The 23325-nt window shown below is 38.9% G+C and overlaps 2 protein-coding genes across 2 annotated transcripts in view; one reads left to right on the top strand and one right to left on the bottom strand.

The window, feature by feature from the left end:
* The window catches only part of LOC140924645 (NLR family CARD domain-containing protein 4-like), a 50950-nt gene extending 29638 nt beyond the window's left edge, over nt 1-21312 (bottom strand). The window contains exons 1-3 of the mRNA XM_073374674.1: nt 21133-21312; nt 9665-10482; nt 7886-8071 (exon numbers count right to left, since the gene is read on the bottom strand). Of these exons, the coding sequence (XP_073230775.1) occupies nt 7886-8071; nt 9665-10349 (871 nt within the window). The 5' untranslated portion in view covers nt 10350-10482; nt 21133-21312. The remainder of the gene's footprint in view (nt 1-7885; nt 8072-9664; nt 10483-21132) is intronic.
* On the top strand, nt 3203-4792 carry LOC140925219 (uncharacterized). The gene is made up of 3 exons (XM_073375205.1): nt 3203-3503; nt 4089-4318; nt 4594-4792. Exons 1-3 carry the CDS (start codon nt 3303-3305, stop codon nt 4757-4759), a joined length of 597 nt encoding a protein of 198 aa, XP_073231306.1. The 5' UTR covers nt 3203-3302; the 3' UTR covers nt 4760-4792.
* Nucleotides 21313-23325: the final 2013 nt, after the last annotated feature.

Here is a 23325-nt window from a genome sequence, read left to right as displayed (position 1 = left end):
AAACAGTTTATGATTATATGTTTATTGAAGTTTACTTTCTTTGACTCAACTAATAGGTGGTTCCCACGTATTGCGTACTTTGCACTGTACAGTCGCATGCGCACCTACCATGTAGACGTAATCAAATTGAAAGGAGAGATTGTTAGACAGAGAGCTTTTGTTAAAGAAACTTAACAACGTAAGGAAGAGTGTCTGTAAAACGCGGACCGGATACCTGCGGATGGCGGATGCTGATGGAAAAATACGGATAGTTAAAGGCAGATGGAAAGAATGCGGATAAACCGAAAAAAGTAAGAATAAAACGAGAAAATGCAGATAGCAAAAAAACCAACAAACAAACAAACACAAAAAGTAATTTAAAGAAATCTTTCTTTCAAGTGGATGTCATATGGTTGGGCCCTTCACGTACAGAACATGTTGTCAATAGTTGGCACAGGTAACTCAAGGTTGTTTCTCTGTCCTTTGAAAGCTGTAATGCCTTTCATGAACACCACAGAAACAATCACGCCTCGTTCCTCCTCCTTAATTAGAACCACTGTCAAATATACATTTGTTCGCCTTTTTTAGAATCGGGTCGAGGGGTAGAAAACTACTCTCAGTACGTAGTCCTCTTACCTAAAGCAAAAACCGAATCTTCCTGATTCTAGTTTTAAATATAAAACTTTTTGCTTTTAATTCTCTCAGGGAATCACTTCATCGTGCTTAAGGTAGAAATTAAAAAGGAATCCATCTATTGTTCTGGTTATTCAAGACTAGATAGAGGGGAAATTTTAGCACAAAAAAAGTGCTAAAGGATGCCGGACTTGACGGGGACTAGCACAGTTCCACTGACACACAAGAATTCATTGACTTCTCTTCTTTATCTTCTTTCTTTAATTCTCATTCTTAAACAAAGTTATTAACATGCAGTTCAAGGTTCAGTTTCAGCTCCCTATAGTCTAAGCTATCCCTGGACATTTGAGCGAGTAACTAGCTAAGGGGTGTGGAACCAATCAGTAAGAAGTGTAATTTGGCGATAATATGCGTAGAAGAACTGGAAACAAGCAAAATATTTCTATTTTTGTAAAAAAAAAAAAAAAATGAAATTTAGGACGTGTTTTGTTTATTTTTTATACACTGGCTTATGAATTCAAAGTCTCAACGAAATCCCACAGAGTTTGGGCTACCTGTGCATCAACCAGCAAAAAAAGGAGGAACGCAAGTATTGGCAGATGTCAATCAACTCCGCTTATCGTGTGAATGCATTCTTCTACCTTGGGAATTTGTAAGTGCACGAATGATGAATTCCAATTTTAAAACTGCAAAATATACTGCCGATTGACAAGAAAAAACAGACTTTTTCAACCCCAAAGGTTATTTTCCGAAAAGGTATTGTACAAAACAAATTGCCTAATCTGTAAACTGTCCTTGAAACTGAACTAAACTCCACTCCCGAAAAAAAGTGTCACTAAAAGTGAAATGCGTTAATGACGGCTACTCTCCGTATGTTTAATTTGTCTTTCTTTTTAATTTTATCCTACGAAAATAGTATCCTCGGTGATTTTTTAGAACGTCTGTATGGCAACCTAAAACTAGTCTCATAAAATTAAAACGTGAAGGGAAATATATATATACCCGTGGATGATTTTTCTGAAGAATTAATCACCTCCTTGTTTCATATCTTATCTCCAAGCAAGCTCGACTAAAAAAATTTTTATAAACGTTCTTGTCGGTGGTAAAATGCAATGGCGTGGGCATGGGGGCATTTCAAGCACTAGGCGCTCCAGCTATTGTAGGCGCCGTCTCACAGGGATACTTTTACTGTGATAAATAACCTGACGTTTCTCCTCGCAAACCGCCATTTATGGCTACGCACGTTAACGCATAGTCACGCAAATTAAATTCAGACAAGATAAAAAGTGCTGATAAACGAGAAGTGGAAGTACGGGCGACCTTTCACGCAAAAATCAGTAGAGAAATCGGTAAAGCGTGGCGTAAAAGCGCGCGAGCCTCACCCCTTGGGCGTGTGGGGCGAGTCTCTCCCCAGTCTCGCTGTCTGTTTCCAGCCTTGTTCCAGACCTTCTGTTTGACTGCTCTCGCGTACACAAACGGACTGTTTTGCAGTTTATCGCGGGCTATTCCTACGTGAAAAAATCCTCGAAAAAAGGGCAAAGAAGGTTTCCTTTTTCGCTAACACGACGATAGCGTAAAGACAAATTGGCCTTTTAAACGGGTCTCTTTCGCGCTGCAGAGAGAAACATCAATGTTTACATTTCAGATTTCACAGGATGGTGAAAGTAAAAACTCCCGGGTAAAAGATAAACTACGAGGTGCGGGAAAGGAGAAAAACAGCGGATCAATGAATTTTTGATTTAGGGGTCCTAGGTTAGGTCCAAATAGCAATTGCATTTGAGAATATTCCAGGAATCAGGTTTATTGGCTAAATGCGATGCACGTTTTATGAAATATATGATCCTGTCAATGTAAGAATTTCATTCTCAAACAAGAGTCTTCTTCAGGGCCCCACACGGCAATCATTTGAAAAAGAAGAAGAAGAAAATAATAAATAAAGAAAGATATTAAATACTAAGCAATAAATTCCAATTATTATAGTTTAAAGGTCATGATGAAACCAGTCACTTTGAGATGTGGCCACTCTCGGTGTATGGACTGCCTGAATAGTATCATTAGTCTGTCAAGTAATACATCAGCCTCAAGAGGTCCATGCCCGGTTTGCCGTCAACCGTTCCACCTTGATGAGCTACACCTCAATGTCAGCCTGGACAAGTTGACCAGGGGTCTGAAACTGGAGTGCTGCAATAGGGATTGTCAGTGGAAGGGTACACTTGACGAGGCTCGAGAACACGGGAAGAATTGCCCAAAAGCGGTGGCGAGTTGCCCTCACGAAGGGTGTCCGAACGTGAGTACAAGGGAGGAAATCGAAAGGCATCAGGGTGGCTGCCAATTTAGAAAACTCGAGTGTCTGGGCTGCAGGACTCTTGTGCGAATGGCCAACCAGCAAGATCATGAAACTGAGGGGTGCAATTACAGTAGAGTGGATTGTCCCCTTGGATGTGGCACAAAGTTGCCTAGGTATGAAAGATCTATATATATGCACCTATATAATAAACTTCACCAAGGATCATTTATCAATAGATGTTAATAAACATATAAAACAGAAGTAAAGAAATTACACAATTATTGGGAACACATATTTCGACCGCACAAATCAGTCTTCTTCAGGGCAAATGAAAACTGTTACACACGAAATTCGACTACTATACGCTACTACAAGTTAACTACATGGAACGTAACGTGCGCGCATGATAATTTTATGTTGCAGAGCCCATGTGACCATGCACCAGCATACTTGTGTAAAGAAGGCAGCCAAATGTATAGTGCCTGGTTGCACACGAATTTTTACCAAAGAAGACATGGAGGCTCACCAATTCAATGCAGCCACGTCCCATAGCGCCCTGCAATTTGGGGAAATACAGAGACTGAGAGCTCTAATTAATGAAAAGGTACAAAAATCAACATTTTTCTTGTTTTTAGCGTGCATGCATATACTTGGTATGTTAGAAAAGTGTAACAATTGCACGTTGGTATAAGGGACCGAAAAGATTGCTGTTTGGCTATCCTAATCATCATCATTATCATCATCATCATCATCATCATCATCATCATCATCATCGTCATCATCATAATAATAACAATTATTATTATTATGATTATAAAATTGTCTATATTGTAAAAGTCTTTTCTGGTGCTCTTTTTGTGTTTCAGCCGGGGGCAAACTAAGCAGCTATAGCATCAGTCAATTGAGTAAAAAAATCTGTTAATACGCTATGCACCCTCCCGAGGATTCGCGTAGATACCAGAACGCAGATCTTTTGGACCTCTGTCACATTAGCTCTCTTCTTCACTTTCTTGATGTTGTCTACCATGCTCTTCTTTACTGTACCAAGCGCACCAACAACCATATAGAAGGGGACGACTGATTGCTGGATTGAGTTTCGACACTTAATGGAAGTTTAAATTATGTACTAATATCTGAATAATTAGGTAGTATTAACTTGGAACTGAGTGTCGCATTTATGATTGTAAAGGGGTTCGCAGAGCAATGGCAAGAACAAGAGCAGTCGGTTCATTCTTTCCGGTGGACTGTGGAAGACTTCCCAACGCGAATGAGAGACTTAGTAGATAAGAATGAAGGGCCACTTACCAGCGGTGAATGGACTACACCAAATGGCCACAAGTGGAGGGCCGTTTTAACGCAAGATCTCAAATTATTTATACAGCTGGTCGCCGCACCCTTCCCAGCTAGAGTGGAGCTCAGGTAGGAGGACTCCGTATGTACTGACGAACAAAAGAAGGTTGATGAATGTTGCCTGAAGAAAAAACTAAACCGCCAGTTCTGATTTTAGTGTTGGACCGTTTTCATATATAATTTACTATGAACCGGTCATCAAGTTATAAGTCCATAAAAAGGAAAGATAAAACAATTAAATTGGACATTCTCAATACATCGTGTCTCAGACGAACTGCTCACTGTTATACGCGTTTTGCTTTGTGACTTTTCACGAACTTTTCACGTCTTTTTTTTATCGATAGAATTGTGTTGTCGCCCGGAGAGGTGGAGGAAATAACTCATATTCTCTCGACGACTACACTGAAGGAAGGAGAGATGTGGGGGCACGATGTGGCCAACATCAATCGCTGGGTTGATGGTGAAGGAAAGCTAATTGTCAAGTTCATTATTCTTTACATCGTATTATGATGGAATCCATCAAGAAATTAAGTAAATTTAAAATCCCAGTGTAAAAAAAAAAAAAAGCCTTTTACCAGAATATCGCATTCATTTTTCAAGGGCTATATATGTAATTGGTTTTCTGCAATAACACCAAAGATAATTATTTATGGGAGTTCGAATAAAAATGACAAAATTTCACAAATTGGCATCTTGCACATGAAATTTTCAGAATTTTACCTGTGTTTCACAGACGCAGGTTCTAGTGAAATTTGTTATTTATTTTCTGGGATTCCCATCGTAAATCGTCTTTGGTGTCATCACAGATAACTCATCATGTTTATATCCCTCAAAAAGTCTCAAAAGAAGGTTGTATTCTTTGAATTATTCTGTTACAAGGTTTTTGTCCAATGAAAATTAAAAATGGCTGAATTTCCTAATAGATTTCGTCTTATAACGTCACAATGCAACGCCAGGGCCTTTGTTTATGGCAGCCTCTAAGATTAAAAATAAAACCAAAAGCTCACATGAACGTGTCCATGGTGATACGGTTTGGATTGCTCAGAACAGAGTTGATTTTGCTTATCTTCGTTCATACATGAATATAAAGGAGTAAACTATTTAGCCCTTAAAAGCCCATGTTCACCAACGTGACTTTGTGAGCTGGTGTTTTTGTTATGAACCCTTCGTATGCCAAATTAAGCAGATGTTTTGATTGGGCAGAGTGTTCGTTTTTTTCACGCATGGCCGAAGCGTCACTCTACACAAACTGTAGGGAGAAACTTTCAACTTCGCGAAATTATTTTTCTGAAGTATAGGGCGAGCAAGGCCGCTTAGGTAAACATAGGCCTTTTTTTAAAAGGCAACTGAATTAGCCCTTGGTTGCACGTGACGTTTTTGGCCTCTCTCGTTATAGCTTGAGTATCAGGCGTTTCTGAGTGAAAAGGGGGGGGGGAGGGGAGCGAACAAGGAGAGAGCTAGAATCTCCTCTTCGGTAGCCCATAAGGATGACCTAATACTCAGGCTACCCTCGTTATAGGTTTAAAAGTAGAATAGTAATATCAAATCATTATATTTTTCTGTTTCATTAGTCAAGTACTTCGTTAAGGCCCGAATACGAAAATATATTTCCAAAAAGCATTGCATAGAAAACTAAAAACAGATTTGATGAGCGCTCTTAATATCATTAATAGTAATAATTGATTAGAGCCATGTACGAATAATGTGTTTCTTGAAAATAGCAGTTGTTACCTTAATAGAGCAGTGTAACTTTTTTTTTAAAAATTATCAAGTTTATTTATTGGGTGGTTACCAATACGCGAAGCCACACCATCCCATAATGATTGAGCCGCTATACAATAGTTGAGATCTCTTAAAAGCTTCAACAAATGATTTTTTTGTTAGTATTATCAATTGTTCCTTATTTTTATCCTCTTTTGTATAAGTTGATTCCTGTGAGAGCCTTTAATATTATCCTCAGTTGAAATGCAAATAGAATTTTTCTCTTTCTTATCGAAAATGTTGTTGTCGTAATTATTTGCTGGTGTCTTTTCAATCTTATTTTCCATTTTTAACCTTTTCTACCTAGGGGTGCCTACCTTTTACAAAAAGCAAAAAACTTTTAAAAAATCTTGCAAATATAATTATGACTGTCAACTTTCCAGGGGCGGATCCAGGATTTTTTAGGAGGGGGTGCACCCGTCTCTTGCTCTACTTGAACACCAATAAATCACATAGCTTTTTTTTTTTTTTTTTGGGGGGGGGGGGGGGCAGAATACCAGTTGTATTAGAAAACCGCAGGTCATCTGAGTGGGGGGGGTGCGCACCCCCTGCACCCTCCCCCTAGATCCGCCCCTGCTTTCACATAAAAAAGAACGACCTACCGTTGCTGCTGCTGCAGAGTTCTCTGCAAATTTGAATCACCTCACAATGGTTTATAATCTGACGATTCCCAACGGAATGGCGCGAACCATTTGATTTTCGGCTTACCCATGTATAAATAAAGTATTTACCCCAGACGACGCTCAATCCGTTCGTTGCCATTGCCCTTACAAGTGAAAAACCGCATCACATTATTTCCCTTCTCTGATATTTTGAAGCCAGCGCATGGCTATTTTTTTAGGGGATAACTTTCTGACTTTTTTGGACTTAACCTTCCCCAGCTTCTAGTTTTTGAACGAGTCCCTACGAACACGAAAAATCGAGTCTCGTTTTGGGCCCTACGTTTTGGAGAAAAATCGAGTCTCGTTTTTTGCCCTACGTTTTCGAGAACGTTTTAGGCCCCGTTTTAACGTGTCTCGTTTCTGAAACGAGTCATCGAGACAGATGGCAACGAGTCTCGATTTCACGTTTTCGATTCGACTGCCGAGAACGTAATCGAGAGGCCATTAAATCGAGACGATTTTTATCGAGTACTTTACGATGCGTTGCCCAGAAACGTTGAGTGATCCCTTGTTCCTTACGCTACGCGTAATCCACAAGTTAAAAACAACATGGATCAAAATTAACAAATCACAACCAACAGACATGACCTTTTGTCCTCCCTGAAGAAAGGACGTGTTTCTTGAGAGGTCCGTTAGAGTGTGTGATGGAAGCGAAAAACGTAAATGTTAGTTATAATTTTGACTTGAGGTCGCACGTTATTGCAAAGCAAGGCAATGGTAGCGAAGAAATTGCTTGTAGATGACAAAATAACAGCTTGTGTCAAACAATTATGTCTCCTGGGTTTTATATGTAAAGTTTTGAATAGAAAAACAACGTCTGGTGAAACATTTTGCTTTTTTGAAAACGTTTGTGTCAAGATTTATATTTTGAGCTTCTATAAGTAACTTATTGGGTTTTTTTTTCACGCGCTGCTGATTGGCCCACAACCAACTTTTTTGAAATGTATTGTTATTTTCCTGTAATCTGATTGGTCAACTTAGTCTAAGTGGCTATACGGTTGCAGTAGTTGCACTATAATATCTACCCCAATATGATCAAATCTTATTAAAAAGCTGTTATAAACAGAAAAAGATGTCCTGTGCACATGTGCAATCTACCCCGTAATGCACTACTGAGCTTACTCCTGGCATCAAGGAAGTACACTGTAGTGCATCCCCAGTTTCCGTAAAACAACAAGCCAAAAATGGACAAAACATTAAGAGAAATATTTACCTTGGTAATGAGGCCATGAATAAAAAACACAGGGCTCACTCAAAATGTTTGCAACAAGAGATGCTGCCATCACACTGGCATAGGCAGACCAACTCTCTGAAGGCAACTGAGAACCATCTGCATAATCAGCTATTCCTTTCACAATTAAACACTCAATTTGACAGTCAAATGCTGCTGTAAACACTCCTATAAAACAAAAGAAAATGTCACTTGAGTTGAAGACAGTCCTTCATCAATATAGCTTACATTATTTTGCCTAACTATTTATAAAGAAAAAAAAAACGAAGCCAACTGGAGTTGCAAAAAAAGAGAAAGAATGTAGAGGATGTGAACTGTACTAACTCCTTCCCAGTCGAATAAGTTTGGATTGTGGTTATTGACAGCTTACACCTTAATTTCTCTGGGGGACATGCTTTAGGCAGGTATTGGAATCTATATAGATTCATCTTCAGTGGTGAGTTGCTTTTCTTTAGTATGTATATTGCAAGGGAGTTTGGGGTTGGTACTTAATTCCCTTAAGGGAAACCAGGTCCTGTGACTCCCCTGCTCACAGTCCCCGTTTTTTCTTCAGCACCTGTAGACTGGTTTGGGGGTGGGGAGAACCAATCACTGGGTTGTCATAGTCACCTTAAAGGCCCACTTGTGGCTCCCTTTCAGTTTCACCATATGCCTTTCCCACACCCATCTATTGTCAATGGGTTTGAATGTGGCTAAATGTAATTTAGGCAAGGTTAAACACGAGACAATGCTGGCCGGTGGTCTACATTACTCGTTGTATATGGGGTGGTCCTGGGCTTAAGCAATTTTACAGCACTTTCCCTGAAGTCAATCATTCGCTTACTGTTGCTTTCACATGCAGTACAGCAGCTTTAGCTGTTTTTGCTCCCAGCCCTCCTTTCCCTTTAGATGTTTTTTGGTAAGTATCTGCACATTTGTCCACTGAAGCTCTCAGTGTGACAGTGCCAGTGAGGTGCTGCTCATAAATGTTGGGTTGTTATGGTTACCTTTTAGGTTCGCTTGCGGCTCCCTTCAGTTTTTCAGTTTCACCAGGCACCTTGCCCACACCTATCTTTTGTCAATGGGTTTAATTTGCAGATATAATATTATTGTAATAGCAATCTAGACAATTGCAAATGAACTTGAAAAAAATTTAAGGGGGAGGGGGGTGGGGCTTCAAGGGAATTTGAACCCTTGGCCTCTGTGTTAGCATGACAGAACTATACTATAAAAACTGAGTAATGAAGACTCATACATTGGCAGCCGGCCCATCTTTTCAGCAAAAAAAAAATATATATATATATCACATTATTATATAAACACCAATAAAATACCAAGTGAGCTTTCGCACAAAAACTTGATATCTTCACATGTGAAAATGACATGTTATCTTCACAAGTGAAAATATCACCTTTGCTATGGCTTCATAATAAACTGCACCATTCAGACCAAAAACCATTTAAGTAAAATGGTTTGGTATTTCATTGGTGTTTATATAATAAATAGAACATTACATGGTTGCTTGGAGATATGAAATTTCTCTTCTCGTGTTGAAAAAAATATTTCACTTGTTTGCGAATATTTTTCAACACTCAAAGAGAAATTTCGTATCTCCGCGCGGCCATGTAATATCCTCTATATATCAAACTCAAACAAGCAAACAATTAAACAATACCTTAAAATTAACACTGAATCAAAAGCAACCAACACATCTATAGAGTCAAAAGAGAACTGAGTGCATACACGTTCTAAGGCTGGCTGCATATTAAAAAGTCTACTCACCTTCTCCTTCATTTTCAATTGCCATAGCTTGAGGATTGGCTTCAGCAAGTTGATCATGCCGCCATTCAGCTCTGACTTGTTCCGGTCCACTCAGAAACTCAGCATCAGTAAAAACTTGAACTTGCTGAGCTTCAGCCAGGTCCTTCAAAGGTGCTTGCCAGCCATCAGCACAATTCTTAATGACATTCAGAAAGCGTTTGTTCACATAACTTCTCATACCAGTTGACTGCTCTTGATTGCTGGTCACTACTTTGGATGCATATGTTGCTAATTTGGCAGACACTACAACATCTCCTAACTTAGATTTTGCAGGGTTTAGGCCACTACATGTGCCTACAGAAACAACTGCTTTGGGTCTTAGCACAGAGGCAGCATTCTTTACAGATACAAGAGCACCACCAGGACCAATACCATTTCTGTAACATCTTAATAATGCAACTTTCAGCTCCTCTTGACTTTCACCCACATCAGAAAAGTAAACATAGCCAAGACCATCAAACCAACATCTATAGGGGTTTTTTAGCTCACTATAGCAAGCTAAGAACTCACAGTTTGAAACTGTAAGTAACACAATGTCAACAGGCAGATTGGCATCTTTTGATGGTTTGGTAATTAACTTAATATCAGCCAAGGATGGAAGGACTTTCTTAAGCTCAGGAGGGTCCCTAGTATAATTCAATATCATTCTTTGGCTTGTTGCTGTGTTTGCAACATTTTTTGAAGATGATGGGAGCTAGACCACAGGTAAGCTGGGGTGTTTTACCATCACTGTCCTTTGATGCGCTAGTTGAATCCTGTGAAGATTATTATCTTGAATCCTAGGGAATGAAAAATAAGGAAATATGTAAAAGAATAATATGATTAAACACAGTAATCTGTTCACGTATGAAAATTTTGTAGGAGCATTAATTATTGCAAGTGTTTAAATGCATTCCACACATATTGAATTGGAATTCAGAAGTGTTCAAGGCTCTGGAGGGGGAAACTGAAGTGCCAAGAAGAAAACCTGTCAGAGCATTCACTAGGAAGAGAACAATACTGACAACCTAAAACTGCCGTCCAACATCTTTAATGTTGTAGGTGAAATATCAGGGCTGTAATGAAGATTTAAACAAGTATAGGTGGGGAATGAACTGCTAGGGATTTATTTTGGTTTTATTTTTCTTCTGTTATCCTATGAAAGTAGGCTGAGTTACATTTATAGTAGACAGATGAAATCCCTGGCCCCCGGCTCTTAATGACAGTGCTGAATATGTTTCCAGGTTAAACATGATTTTTTTTTTAGAACAACAACATTAACTTTATTATATTAAACAGATATAATAAATTATTATTACACCAATATGGGGCATTTACGAAATCATGACGGGCTTTTACAAGATTCCCCTATTGCAGTTTATTTATTTATTTTATCAGGTCTAGATCTGGACGCCATACGCAGCAAAATCTAACTATAAATTAATTTCAATAGAGTACTAAAGTGTGACGTCATAAAAATGAAATTTCTGAAAATATGGGATTTGTCAGGATATTCTGAAAGAACAATGTCCAAGAGGCCTACTTGCCAAGTATGGGCATTTCGGGGCAAATTTTCTCTGAGATCTTAGCCCAGTTATACTCAGAAAACTCCATGCAAACCCTTCTAAATTTTTTTTGGGTCAACCCAAAAAAAATTTAGAAGGGTTTGTATGGAGTTTTTTAAGCATAACTGGGCTACGATCTCAGAGACAATTTGCCCCGAAATGCCCATATTTGGCAAGTAGGCCTCTTGGACATTGTTCTTTCAGAATATCCTGACAAATCCCATAATTTCAGAAATTTCATTTTTATGACGTCATCACTTTCGTACTCTATTTATAAACTTGCACACTACAAAGCATTATTCTCTAAACACTGTTGAGACAAAAGATACTTTTTTAATTTCCTTTGTCTTCTATGAAAAATTAGGGCTAGCAAAGAATAAAATTCTAAATCAAAGTATTAGGTAGGTTGAATATTGTTAAAGGTGATCAGACAACAGATTCTGTGTGCAAAACCATGCCAGGAAATAAATTTGGCCACCACCTACACTACCCTTACTCTCCTAAGGCTAATATAATAATGATAATGATGATGATGATAAAAATGATAATCCATGGCAATAGCAATGACAATGAAGATAATAAATCAGTTGGCAAATAAAGCATGAACTGATGACACTGCTGAACACGACAACCACAGCAGCAGGATACAAGACCAGCATCGATCAGTCAGGCAGGTGTTCATTCATAGTCATTTGTAGAAGAAAACTGACAAAACGTGCATTCTACATCAACCTTCAAAGGCCTTACTGCTACAAAACACCCTTTTTTCTCCCATCAAAGTGGCATCATAAATTATTTTGTCCATTTAGTGTGAAAAATGGTCTTTTGACATACGAAAACTAATTTCAAGCTCGTGGGATAGGAATTTATTTGATGGCAGGAATGAAAAACTCAATACAGTGTATGATCATAAAATATTATATGCTGTAGTTAATTTTTTATCTCAGGTAATTTTTATTTTTCTTTTGTTTCAACTTCATTAGCATCATTATCATACCCAAAAACAAAAGAAAAACAAAAATTACCTGAGATAAAAAATTAACTACAACATACAGCTTCAAAGTACACAGATTCATCACAAAATATTCCAATTTTAATGCTCTTTACTAGTTTGCGGCAATGTAAAGTTAACAAAGATTGCAGATGTATAACAGCATTTTTTTTTAAGGAAAAAACTTGTTGTAAACTAAAATTGTTTAAATTTTCAATCCAGATTCCATTACTGCATGCCTCTTCAGCTACTGAGAGGTAGTAGAGCATTTTGAAATTATTTGGTGTAAAAAAGCCAAACTGGACATATTTAATAACCATGCCATTAATTCTGAAGGGTTTGGAGAAAAAAAAAAAGGATAATCTCAAAGGGAGGAGGGTTTAATACTATTATAGAATAAGGGTTGATAATTATATATATATAATATAATTTATATATATATATATTTTTTTTTGGGGGGGGGGGAGGCATCAGTACCCTATAAAAATGAAAATCCAGAGAGGAAGGACTGGTGTTATGCCGAAAAATGTAACAATTGACACAAAATGTAACATTAACGCGAAATGTAACAACTTTTGACGTGAAATGTACCATTAACCCGAAATGTTACAACTTTTGACGCAAAATGTAACAACTTTTTAACACGAGATGTAACAACTTTCTGATGCAAAATGAAACAATATTTTTAACGTGAAATGTTAATAACTGAGAAATAACTGAGAGACTTGGACATGAGCCTTGTAGATAAAGTGTAAATTGTCTGGTGGTTACAAAAACAGTTTATTCATAAAGTTTTCTTATAATGTCAAATAAACTTACAAAAGGTCCTAAAACAGGTGATAAAGTTACAAGTCATGCATAACCTTGGAATAGCAGTATGGACAATAACAACAACGCTAACTTATTAAACATAACATATGGAAAATATCCCAAGCTATGCGAAAAGAATATGACTAGAAATGTGAACAATAACACCGTACGAAACACGCACCAATCAGCACCTGAAATGCACGTTAAAAGTAAAAGTTAAGAAAGGTAACCTTTCAAAAGAAAATTTTGAATGTAGTCAATAAGATAGATATGAAATTTCTCATGTCTTACCGGACTTCCAGTAAATGTGAGAAATTTCATACCAACCCAGTCCTGCTGCCTTAAAACTTAACCATGCCAACGCCCATTTAACACTGTTGATTATCTCACGCGGTCGGATGACTGCTCCGCTACACTTTCCATTTAGGGAAAAGGGGAGGAGGTGGGTAAAAACAGACAGCATTGGATAAAAACAGAGAGCGTCTTTACTTGATGAAAGTGTGAAAAGAATGATCAGTAATCGATACTCGCCTCGATTTCATACGTGCCCAACTCCCTACCCATCTAATCATCCTCAATGTTGTAATGCCAACTTTCTTTTCAGCGTCACATATGTACAGAGAGGTATACTAAACAACGATTCGTTTGACTGTTTCAGGATTTAGTTACCATTATCGAAAAACGTTTTGTAAGTTTATTTGACATTATAAGAAAACATTGTAAATAAACTGTTACGTCACTTGTTACATTTTGCGGCGTAACAACTGGTCCTTAATAGGTGACATCCCCCCATGGTGAAGCATGAACATTAAATTTTTCTTTTGGAATCACACATTTATCATTGTGAAGGAAAATATGTAACAGTTCTTATTTAACTGAGAAAATGGGGGTTTCCATACTCGTCATTGCAGTTCAGCACAAGCGTGTGCTATATATCACATTTTGAGTATTAGAGGATTGGGCAAGTTTCAAGATGACATATGCAAGGCCCTGTTAGGGTAATATTCCAACAAGCGACATCATGGCCTTGAAAGAGCCACACAGGACAGCAGAAATGGCGACATATGACACAAAGATGGGTTGAAACTGCACAGCGACGGAGAAAAGCGCCAAAAAATAGGAAATACTGACAGCAACATGGCTTCCTCCTCTATTAGTGGGGCGGATATGTGCAGATTTGGGGCCGGATTGTTCACTTTTTGTTAAAAGCACCAAATTTTCAGGAATGACAGAACTAATTATGACTATTAATATGTGATATGGTGCCATCGCAAATTTTTCCTGTAAAACTGGTTTTTAGAGTGAAAATTAAACTGGCCGCCATTTTGACCGGAAGTAAATATCATCTAATCTAAAGTACACAAAATGAAGCATTTTTTTAAGCCAAAATGACGATGAAATTGTTTATTATATAAGCTAATTGGGCTATTAATATGTGATATGGTGCCACTGCAAATTTTTCCTCTTAAACCGGTTTTTGGAGTTATTACTAAAATGGCCGCCATTTTGACCGGAAGTAAATATCACCTAACCGAAAGTACACTAAATTTAGCATGTTAAGACCGTTAAGGTCAAAATGAAGACAAAATTGTTTGTTCTATGTTTTTCCGGATATTTATGTCGTATAAAAAAGTCAACCGTGTTACAAATGAGCGGTTTAAATGATAAAACCGGAAGTAAAAGCGAGATAAAATGGCAATTCATCAAGTTTAAGTAGTGAATTTCAAAAATAAAAGTGAAACAATGATTCACATCTTTAAGCAAAGGAAAGGCCAAACATACGAACAAATTAAACTAGCAAAAATAGATTATTTCTTTTTACTTGTCTTACCCTTTAAGTCCGGCTAACAGTGACCAACATCAATTTTCTCCTGACCATATCCATACAATGTCAAGAGATTAGGTTTTTAGAAATTAATAAAAATCACCTAAGAGAAAATGCTTTGATCTTTTATAAAATTCTCTCAGAGACCAGTTTGAAGAATTTGTATGTGAATATTGGGGCTTAAAGGTTAAAAGAGTTGATCCACTATTAACTAGAATGCAAAATGCTTTGCGGCTTTCAAAGTAATTCGAGGTATAATAGCTCCACCATTTTGTGTTATTGAGGAGTATAAATAACACTCTGTGCATGTACATCTTGGATTGAAATTGCTTTCACGATAACATCTGCTCATTTCAAAGTTTACCATTTTCAAAAAGTTTCCGGGAAATCCGTTTTGGAAGGTAACGGGTACCCTACTCAGCCTACTCTTTACAAACAGTGGGCTGGGTTCTTTAACTTTCCACAGCATTTCAAGATAAAGAACACGAACTGTGAGACGGGGCTTACGGTTTTTTTTTTTGTTATCCCAAGAAGACTAGAAAGTCTAACGTTTGCAGATGACCGTAAAAAGGCAGCACTTCTCGTCAGTTACATAAAGATCCTGATCCAGAGTTTATCCGACCGGGGTTTGAAACCCCGGCTTCTGGCTTAGTGGACCGGTGCTTACCCACCTGGCCCGGTTGTTTAAACATTGGATAGCGCTATCCACTGGATAAAAGTCTGTCCAGTGGATAACGCAATTGGTTTCCCTAATACGTATCCGCTGGACAGTGATTTATCCGGTGGATAGCGCTATCCAACGTTTGAAGGACCAGGGCCTGGAGCTAACCGGGCAGCGGTTTCACTCATCTGTCTGTATTTCACTATCAAATGACTCTGCGCCTCTCTCGACAGAAATGAGAGTTAGCCTCTTATCTTCACTGTTATCATCCCCCAGAATGTCATTGCGTTATCATGGACTGAGTAGCACTGATTATCATGTTAAAGTCCACATGCAAGAAAATAAGGAAAAAGCGTTGTCCGAATATACATCACTTACGTTAATTCCCTGAGCATTTAAAACGTATTCTCTTGGATATAGTATGGGACAAATATGTCGCACCGAGAACAGCTAGAAGACTAAGATCTGGGGAAAACGTGTATCGGGAGCTATACTAAGAAACTGGAAAAAGTTAGTTCTTATGTAAAGATCGAAATAAGCAGGTGCTTTTTAGATTCATTGCACAGTGAGCAACGCATGTCGTCTAGGGACAGATGTCCAGTCTTTCCCCTGCATCGTTTGAAGTCAATTCGCTAGAAAACATTTTTCGTCATGCTATATCACAAAGCAGATTCCGTTCTTTTAAGGTATAATATATAAAAATATAAGTTAAGACTCTCCAAAGACATTTTCGTTAAGTCCACTCTCCTTTCTAACTACCCATGAAACTTCTATACCATGAAGCCAAGTTAGCTTCCTTATCATATATCTTGTTGCTGAGGTACATCTACGCTACCTTGCAGCCTATGAGATTGCACGTCCTCCATTCCATGAATTCACAGGATGTGACACGCTGAATACTTCTGGTCACCTCAGTCCAGAAATAATCGGAGTGGTTTTCGCTTACACGTTCTTCTATACAATAAAAAAGTAGTTCTTTAAGGTCAACTGACGAAGCCAAAAGTAGTTTCTTTGTCCTGGCCCATATTACTTAAACATTTCAAGGGCATGGCAAACCATGCCGGCCACATATAGAGTCAGCAGGCACTGGTACCAAGCATCTTGGTTCCTAGTCCGCAAGGAGTTGGGGCTAGATATCTCTAACAGGAGAGTGGCGACTCTCCTGCACTCCACTGTCAGAAATTACAAAGTTGAGCGTGGAACTAGTCAAGTACGCTCGTAAGAAGGGTTGTACCCAGAAGAGTGACAATCATGAAAGGCAGTCTTAAACTCTTTTTTTCGATTACAAGCACTCGTCTGCATGAAGTATTACTGCGCTTTTCACAAACATGCGAATTCTGAAGTTCAAAAGCCAATTGACGATTGAGTTTTTCGCTGCCTTCAATCATCTTAACGGACCTCCTAGGAAACAAAACTTTACTTTAACGGGTTCAAAAGGTCAAGGTTTGTGATTTGTGACTGGTGGATTTCGATCTGTTTTGTGTGTTTCTGTGTTTCAAGGTTCGTTGCTTGTGATCGTAATTATGATTGACGGCAGCGAAAAACGCAATTGTGAAGGCGGCTGTTGAACTTTAGAGTATGCATGTTTGTGAAAAGCGCAGTAAGTCATTAGGTCACCGAGATATCACCTGTTATTCTTCAAGTTCTGTATCATAGCAAAAGTAGGCTCAAGTTTAATAATGGATTATACACAATGAAAATAGCAAATTGAGTGTATACATCAGATTTAAAGAAAATATTCAATTAAAGAAAGCCAGCACTGCAGGCACAACAGAAGTTTAATCTCATTCCTTAAAAGTTCGGACTCTGGTAGTTTTACTTCCGGTCTAGCTGGCGATCACTTATATCTTCTCTATTCTTTTTTTTTTTAGACGCTGCGTTGAAATAATATCTCTCTGTATGAAAAAAAAGCTGCCTTAGGCATTTGCTGACATTTTCTTATCCAAGTTGCTAAAATTCAGACGTTTTAAAGAAAATGTTAATTTCACTTCCGGTTCAAAATGGTCGCCATTTTAAAAAATCTTATTTTTCGCACTTAACGGACTTTTTGGCGATGGCACCATATCCTATCTTTTTTAGGGCCTTGAAAACTATCATCATGCCAAATTTCATGCTTTTAACAGAAAGTGAACAATTCAAGCACATATCTGCTCTACTATATACACAAAACAATACATTTGTAGGTTTTGAAATACAGATAAGGGTCATACCTAAGGGTTGCTCTAAGAGGCTTCTGCATAAGCATGCATAAAAGGTGGAAGATAACATTATATTATCATTCACTGCAAATTTTTTCTTCATTTTTATTGGCCGAGAACCCACCACGTGACATGCAAATAACTGCCCACAAATAATGGTAGGCTCATGTGCAATGTCATCCAACTATGTTTGGCTGCAAATAATATGCTGCTCATGCGTAAATGAAACCACAATTTTCTTCCTGCGATCACTCTTCAGTGAAAATGGCAGATTGCTTTGCTTCCCGAAGACATTACTTAGGCCCGGTTCAGACGCCGATCTTTTCATGACACAAACCTAATTCGAATTAAGGCCGACCCAAATTATTTAGAAAAAGACCGCCCGTATTGATTCAGAGGCCGATCTTAATTGCAGCTGACCTAAGTTCAAAGTGCGAAAAATGCTCATTTTGGTCAAACTGCCCCAAAATACATTATAACAAGAAGGCTCTTACAGCAGTGTTCAGTCTCGCTTGCCTGGAGATTAGATTGAGAAATGACGAAATGATTAATTCTACACGAACAGGCTATACCTGTGTATAAATACACTGAAATTCAAGGGTCTCCATTTCAGAGGAATTACATCATTGCCAGAGATCAAAAAAGTGAATTACGTGGAACGTCATTTCAATCATCGCCAAAAATAAACTGCACGCTCTAAACAAGACTCATTTGCATACAATGAAAGTTTACAACACCTGACCATCGCAGTTTTGCTAATTAAGATTCTTATTTTTTTTTACCACTTAATGACATATCTTCCTACCCTTTCATATACTTCAGCTAGTGAAATCTCTACTCTTTTGAATACCTGAAATCTTAAAAAGGTACCCCTTTCACACAGAGCCTTCCCATATAGCTCATTATAGCTCATTATGTGGAGCCCATTCCTGGCGCCATGTCCTCCGGAATGAACACTTTGTGAACACGCTAGCCTGTTACAGACGTCCCTTCTGTGATAGTTCAAAAAATTGAATGAGTTCATTTTCATCCGGTTGGTTCGCAATGTATAAAAATGCTACTGATAACAAACTAAAAAAAACCCCTTTTCTTTGCTTAAAAACTCTGTCCATGTTGAACCAGTTTGGTTCAGTTTAGACAATTATTTTAACTCTGTGCGCCGCTCTAACTACAGCTCAATGGGTGATTGCACGCGATTAAAGAAAATTTCAGATGAGCTGAAGCTTTTCTCCTATGAATGGGATGATTTGTTTTATTGTTTTCCTCAAATATAGAGACAAGCTTTCAACAAAACAAAAAAAGTTCAAATAAACTAGAGGTACCGTTTGGCACGAAATTTCTAATTTTTACGATTTTTGCGATTTTTCCAGCGATCCGCAAAAATAATTTCCTCCCAAAAATTAAAAAAAAACATTTTTCCCGCAAAATTTACTCCAGAGTATTAAACACACTCTGACTAAAATTTACTAAACAAAAATACAGCTCTAAGAAATCGCGTCTGTTCAATTACGACTCGCCTCTTCAATTCAGAAACAAAACAGTATACAATGAATTGGTTTTACATAATCATACCCTAGTACTGTTTGAAAATCTGTACAGTTTCTATTACACCCTGATTGCACATACTTAACAAGAACGAAAATATTATCAATGCTGGGTCTGGGTACTTTTTGAAAATTAATTCTCAGCAAGAAAAACCAAGGTGTCCTAGTGCCATGAATGCCATCACAGGAAAAAATAACGGATTCCCATTTTTGGATATTTTAGGGTATTTAAAGAATACCCACAAAAATCCCAAATTTGGAAGAATGAGACAAGTCCCAATCAGGGAACTTGGTTGGGAATTCCCTGGTTGGGACTTGTCTGACTTTGCCAAATTTGGGATTTTTATGAACCGCCTGAACCCTGAACCGCCCGTAACCGCCCGTGCGGATCCAGGTCCTTTCTACCCATTGTGACGTCATCAGTTTTAACGGTCAAGGACAACTTTCTTCACTAACTTGTGCAGAGTGAAGAGATCTTTCAAACCATACCAGAATGAGCACAATTCAGTCAAGGACACCGGAGAAACAAGCAAAAAACCACGTGACATTGACCTGAAAATCTCCATGAAAATCTTGTCCCATTACCCACCTACCTTTCCTTTCGCCTAATCCTAAGATCCTAAAAGCTTTCCTAAAAACTCTTCCCACCAAAATCAAGCCTACTAAATGCCCAGCAAGAGAAAAAAAAAATGAGGCAAGAAAAGCAAAAAAAGAAGGGAGGAGAGAAAGCGAAAAGTAAAAGTCAAGACTGCTGTGTCACTTTTAAACCCAAAAACTATGTCGAAATTTTGCTTTCTGCGCATGCCCGAACTTCGCAAGCTGATATTTTGCATCTGGATCGGAAGACCGCGAAGTGTTCGACCTGTAAACCAGTTTGTGGTAAGTTTTAGCTCTTTATAGCACGACAGTGACCAGAAAACCACTCGACTAGCTTCAAAACGCGTTTTTCGGCAAAATCTCTAGGAGCGAATGGGTTAAATACCCTAAAATATCCAAAAATGGGAATCCGTTATTTTTTCCTGTGCGCACGGCAGTTCTTCACGATATCACAGTTTTAAGCAAAAACAGGGTTTATTTCACATCTTCAATCCTCACAGTACAATAGCTCGCTCACACACTACACGAAATTGTGACTTTCTTGAATCTATAAGCTAATATGATCTGTCAGCAAGTTCTCTTTTGCTCAGTTATGTTGTTAATTTCTGCCAAAATAAACAACCGCAAAAATTTCATGCCACACGGTACACCCACCTAGCTTGCTTTGTATCGACCATCAATTATCATTTTCATTTATTTATAGTTTCAGTTCAAACAGTTTAATGAGACCCATGGGTTGGGGTGGTGTCCGACATGGGAATGGGTTTAGGAGGGTTACTTCTTCCTTTCAGACGCTGTCAGCTGTCTGTTGTAGTAAACTTCTCGTTTTCATACAATACATACTTTCTATCTAGTCTAGGTTTTATGGTAGCCCAGTATACACCTTCTGGCCCCAGTTGTTCGAAAGGTGGATAACGCTATCCACTGGATAAATCACTATCCAGTGGATAGCGCAATTGGTTTCCGTAATGTTTACCCACTGGATAGTGATTTATCCGGGGGATAGTGCTATCCAACGTTTGAACAACCGGGGCCTGGTGTCTAGTTTTTTGAAATTTTACGCCGCCGAAATATCGCTACACACTATAAATCTGCAAAAGAGAATGATTTCCTCCTGGGAAATCCCGTTAACAAAACCTAAGACGGACTTTTTCATTACAAGAGGGAAAATCTTCTGAAAAATCATTTACTGTATGTTAGCTTTTCACAGTGCATGTGACCTAATAAGAGAATACGAATTACAGCTGTAGTTCGCTTACCTCAGTACTTGCTTTAGAGGAATCGGAAGGACAATGTTCAAGCAGAGTGGAGCCAATTCTAATTTCTTTTCGTACAGGCTACATAAGAAAACGCTAGAAATGAAAACAAAGTCAACCCATGATTGCCAGAATTTTGGATGATGAGAGACGAAATTTAAAAAAATTTCACAACTTCCGCAGTAGAACTTCGAATTTAGTCAATACGCATGGCAGTCACCCGCCGCTGTGCATTTAAGCCCGCGCGCAAATTAACGCCAGTTGGACCACGTGACATGAAGCGCACAAACCACGCCTGGGGACTACCGCTGGGACCACGTAATCTGGGGCAAAAACCTAGTTCACGCCCTAGTTTAACAAATTCCCATCCTCGGAGACCCAGGCGCATATACTGCGGGCGAGAGAAAGTCTAAACGGGTGGGAAAATATGGCACGAAGAAAAGTAAAGAAAGGCGAGAAGAGCCCCTGGGGACAATGTCTTACCAGACCAGTTCCAAACTATCGCGGTCGTTCTGGCTTCTGATTGGTGCCAGAAAACTTTTGTGTTTTTCTGCCCAATCAGAAGGCAGAACGGCGGTGACAGTTTGGAACTGGTCTGGTAAGACATTGTCCGCAGGGGCTCTTCTCGCCGTTCTTTACTTTTCTTCGCGCCATATTTTCCCGCCCGTTTAGACTTTCTCTCGTCCCCACTATCTGCCCCTGGGTCTCCGAGGATGACAAATTCCATGCATTCTTCCTTACCAGGAGCCTTTTACCTGGAGTAAGCAACTCTCTTACGTGGTCGCGTTTGCTCGTCGCAGTTTTATTTTAGGTCCTTTACCCGGCTGTTACAACACCCACAGCATTCTTGACCCGTAATTGTTAGCTGAGGAGAGACTTTTCAGGGGCGGATCCACGCTTTTTTCAAAGAGGGGTTTGTAAGTATGAGAGTTCAAGGCAAACGTCCCAGAACCAAAGGAATGGGGGAGGGGAGGGGAGGTAATGTTTGAATATGTAGATTTTCTTCATTTTGACTTCAGAGGTATGAATTTGTCAAATTTGAGTACAGTGCAACAACGATAGTTGTTTGTCTTTCGTTTACCCGCCTATTAAATCAATCAGACTACCTTGAAAGAGCGTTCTTAAATAAGCCTTTACAAAGGCTTTCTGGCATATCTCGTCTACCTCTACCTCGAATCTCGCGGAGTAGTGCGTGGTGATCACTGCGAGATCAGAGAATCGCTCTTCAGGCATCGTTGACCTAGAGCAGGTCTTGATTCATTTCATCAATGAAAACGATCGTTCAGCTTTTGCGCTTGCGATCGGTAGGGTGCCCCAGTTAGGGTGCAGACGATGACCAGAAGACAATAGATGTTTGGGAGAGCATCTTCATTGCAAGCGTTAAGTGCTAATAAAAAGTTCTCTGGAAGCTCCCTATCTGTTGACTGCCAGAGTATTTGCCATCTAAGTACCTCATTTCCAAGGGGTTTGGGAAATGTATTGTCTTTCTCCCAGAACAGCATTCCTTCTACTTCATCATCCAGCTGCAGTGCCTTATTTACAATAATCGATGGCACTAGACAAAGCAAATTGCGGGCGCGGCGATCTTCGTCAAAAATCGTTCTTACATTTGGATGATTAAGGAGTCAAGAAAAGGAATAGCTACTGTCTTCTTGTAATGATCGATTGGACCGAAATTTATATTATAACTCGATGTATTATTTTTGTTTTGAAAAAGGGATAGACATGGGTAGCCAGACAAGTTTGAAAACTTACCAAATGGGCGGGGGGGGGGGGGGGGTTGCAACCCCCTCAACCCTCCCCCTGGATCCGCCTCTGCTGTTTATATTGATTGCGCATTGTAGCTTTGTAAAACTGATAACCTACAGCGTGAAAAAAGTAAGTGTACAAGAAGGCTACAAAAAGTAGTTGAGAAAATTATTTTCAAAGAGTCTTTTCGACAAGGACAAGTTTTTGACTGAAGAATAGACTTCAACTCCAGGAAGATTGGTTTGGAACAACAACATGGCCGCCGTGTCATTGTCATGGAAACCAGTATGGCCACCGTGACGTCAGAGGAAAACTCTCTAAATTCGAACTATAAGCATCTCCCAAATTTGATCTGCGTCAGCTGGTTATGAAGAATTAACCTGTGAATGACGGGGATTAAAGCTGGTCAGAAACGGAGGCGTTCTCTGCACGCGTCTGTTGAAATTG

This window comes from Porites lutea, chromosome 14 (genome assembly GCF_958299795.1).
Source record: "Porites lutea chromosome 14, jaPorLute2.1, whole genome shotgun sequence".
Lineage (NCBI taxonomy): Eukaryota > Metazoa > Cnidaria > Anthozoa > Scleractinia > Poritidae > Porites > Porites lutea.
This window is presented reverse-complemented; position numbering and strand designations above follow the sequence as displayed.

Bases quoted from the DNA above. Each gene is read 5' to 3' on its own strand.
- LOC140925219 (XM_073375205.1), top strand. From the start codon at position 3,303: ATGATAATTTTATGTTGCAGAGCCCATGTGACCATGCACCAGCATACT. The intron at 3,504-4,088 runs GTACAAAAATCA...ATGATTGTAAAG, and splicing joins GAGCTCTAATTAATGAAAAG to GGGTTCGCAGAGCAATGGCA. The intron at 4,319-4,593 runs GTAGGAGGACTC...TTTTATCGATAG, and splicing joins CCAGCTAGAGTGGAGCTCAG to AATTGTGTTGTCGCCCGGAG.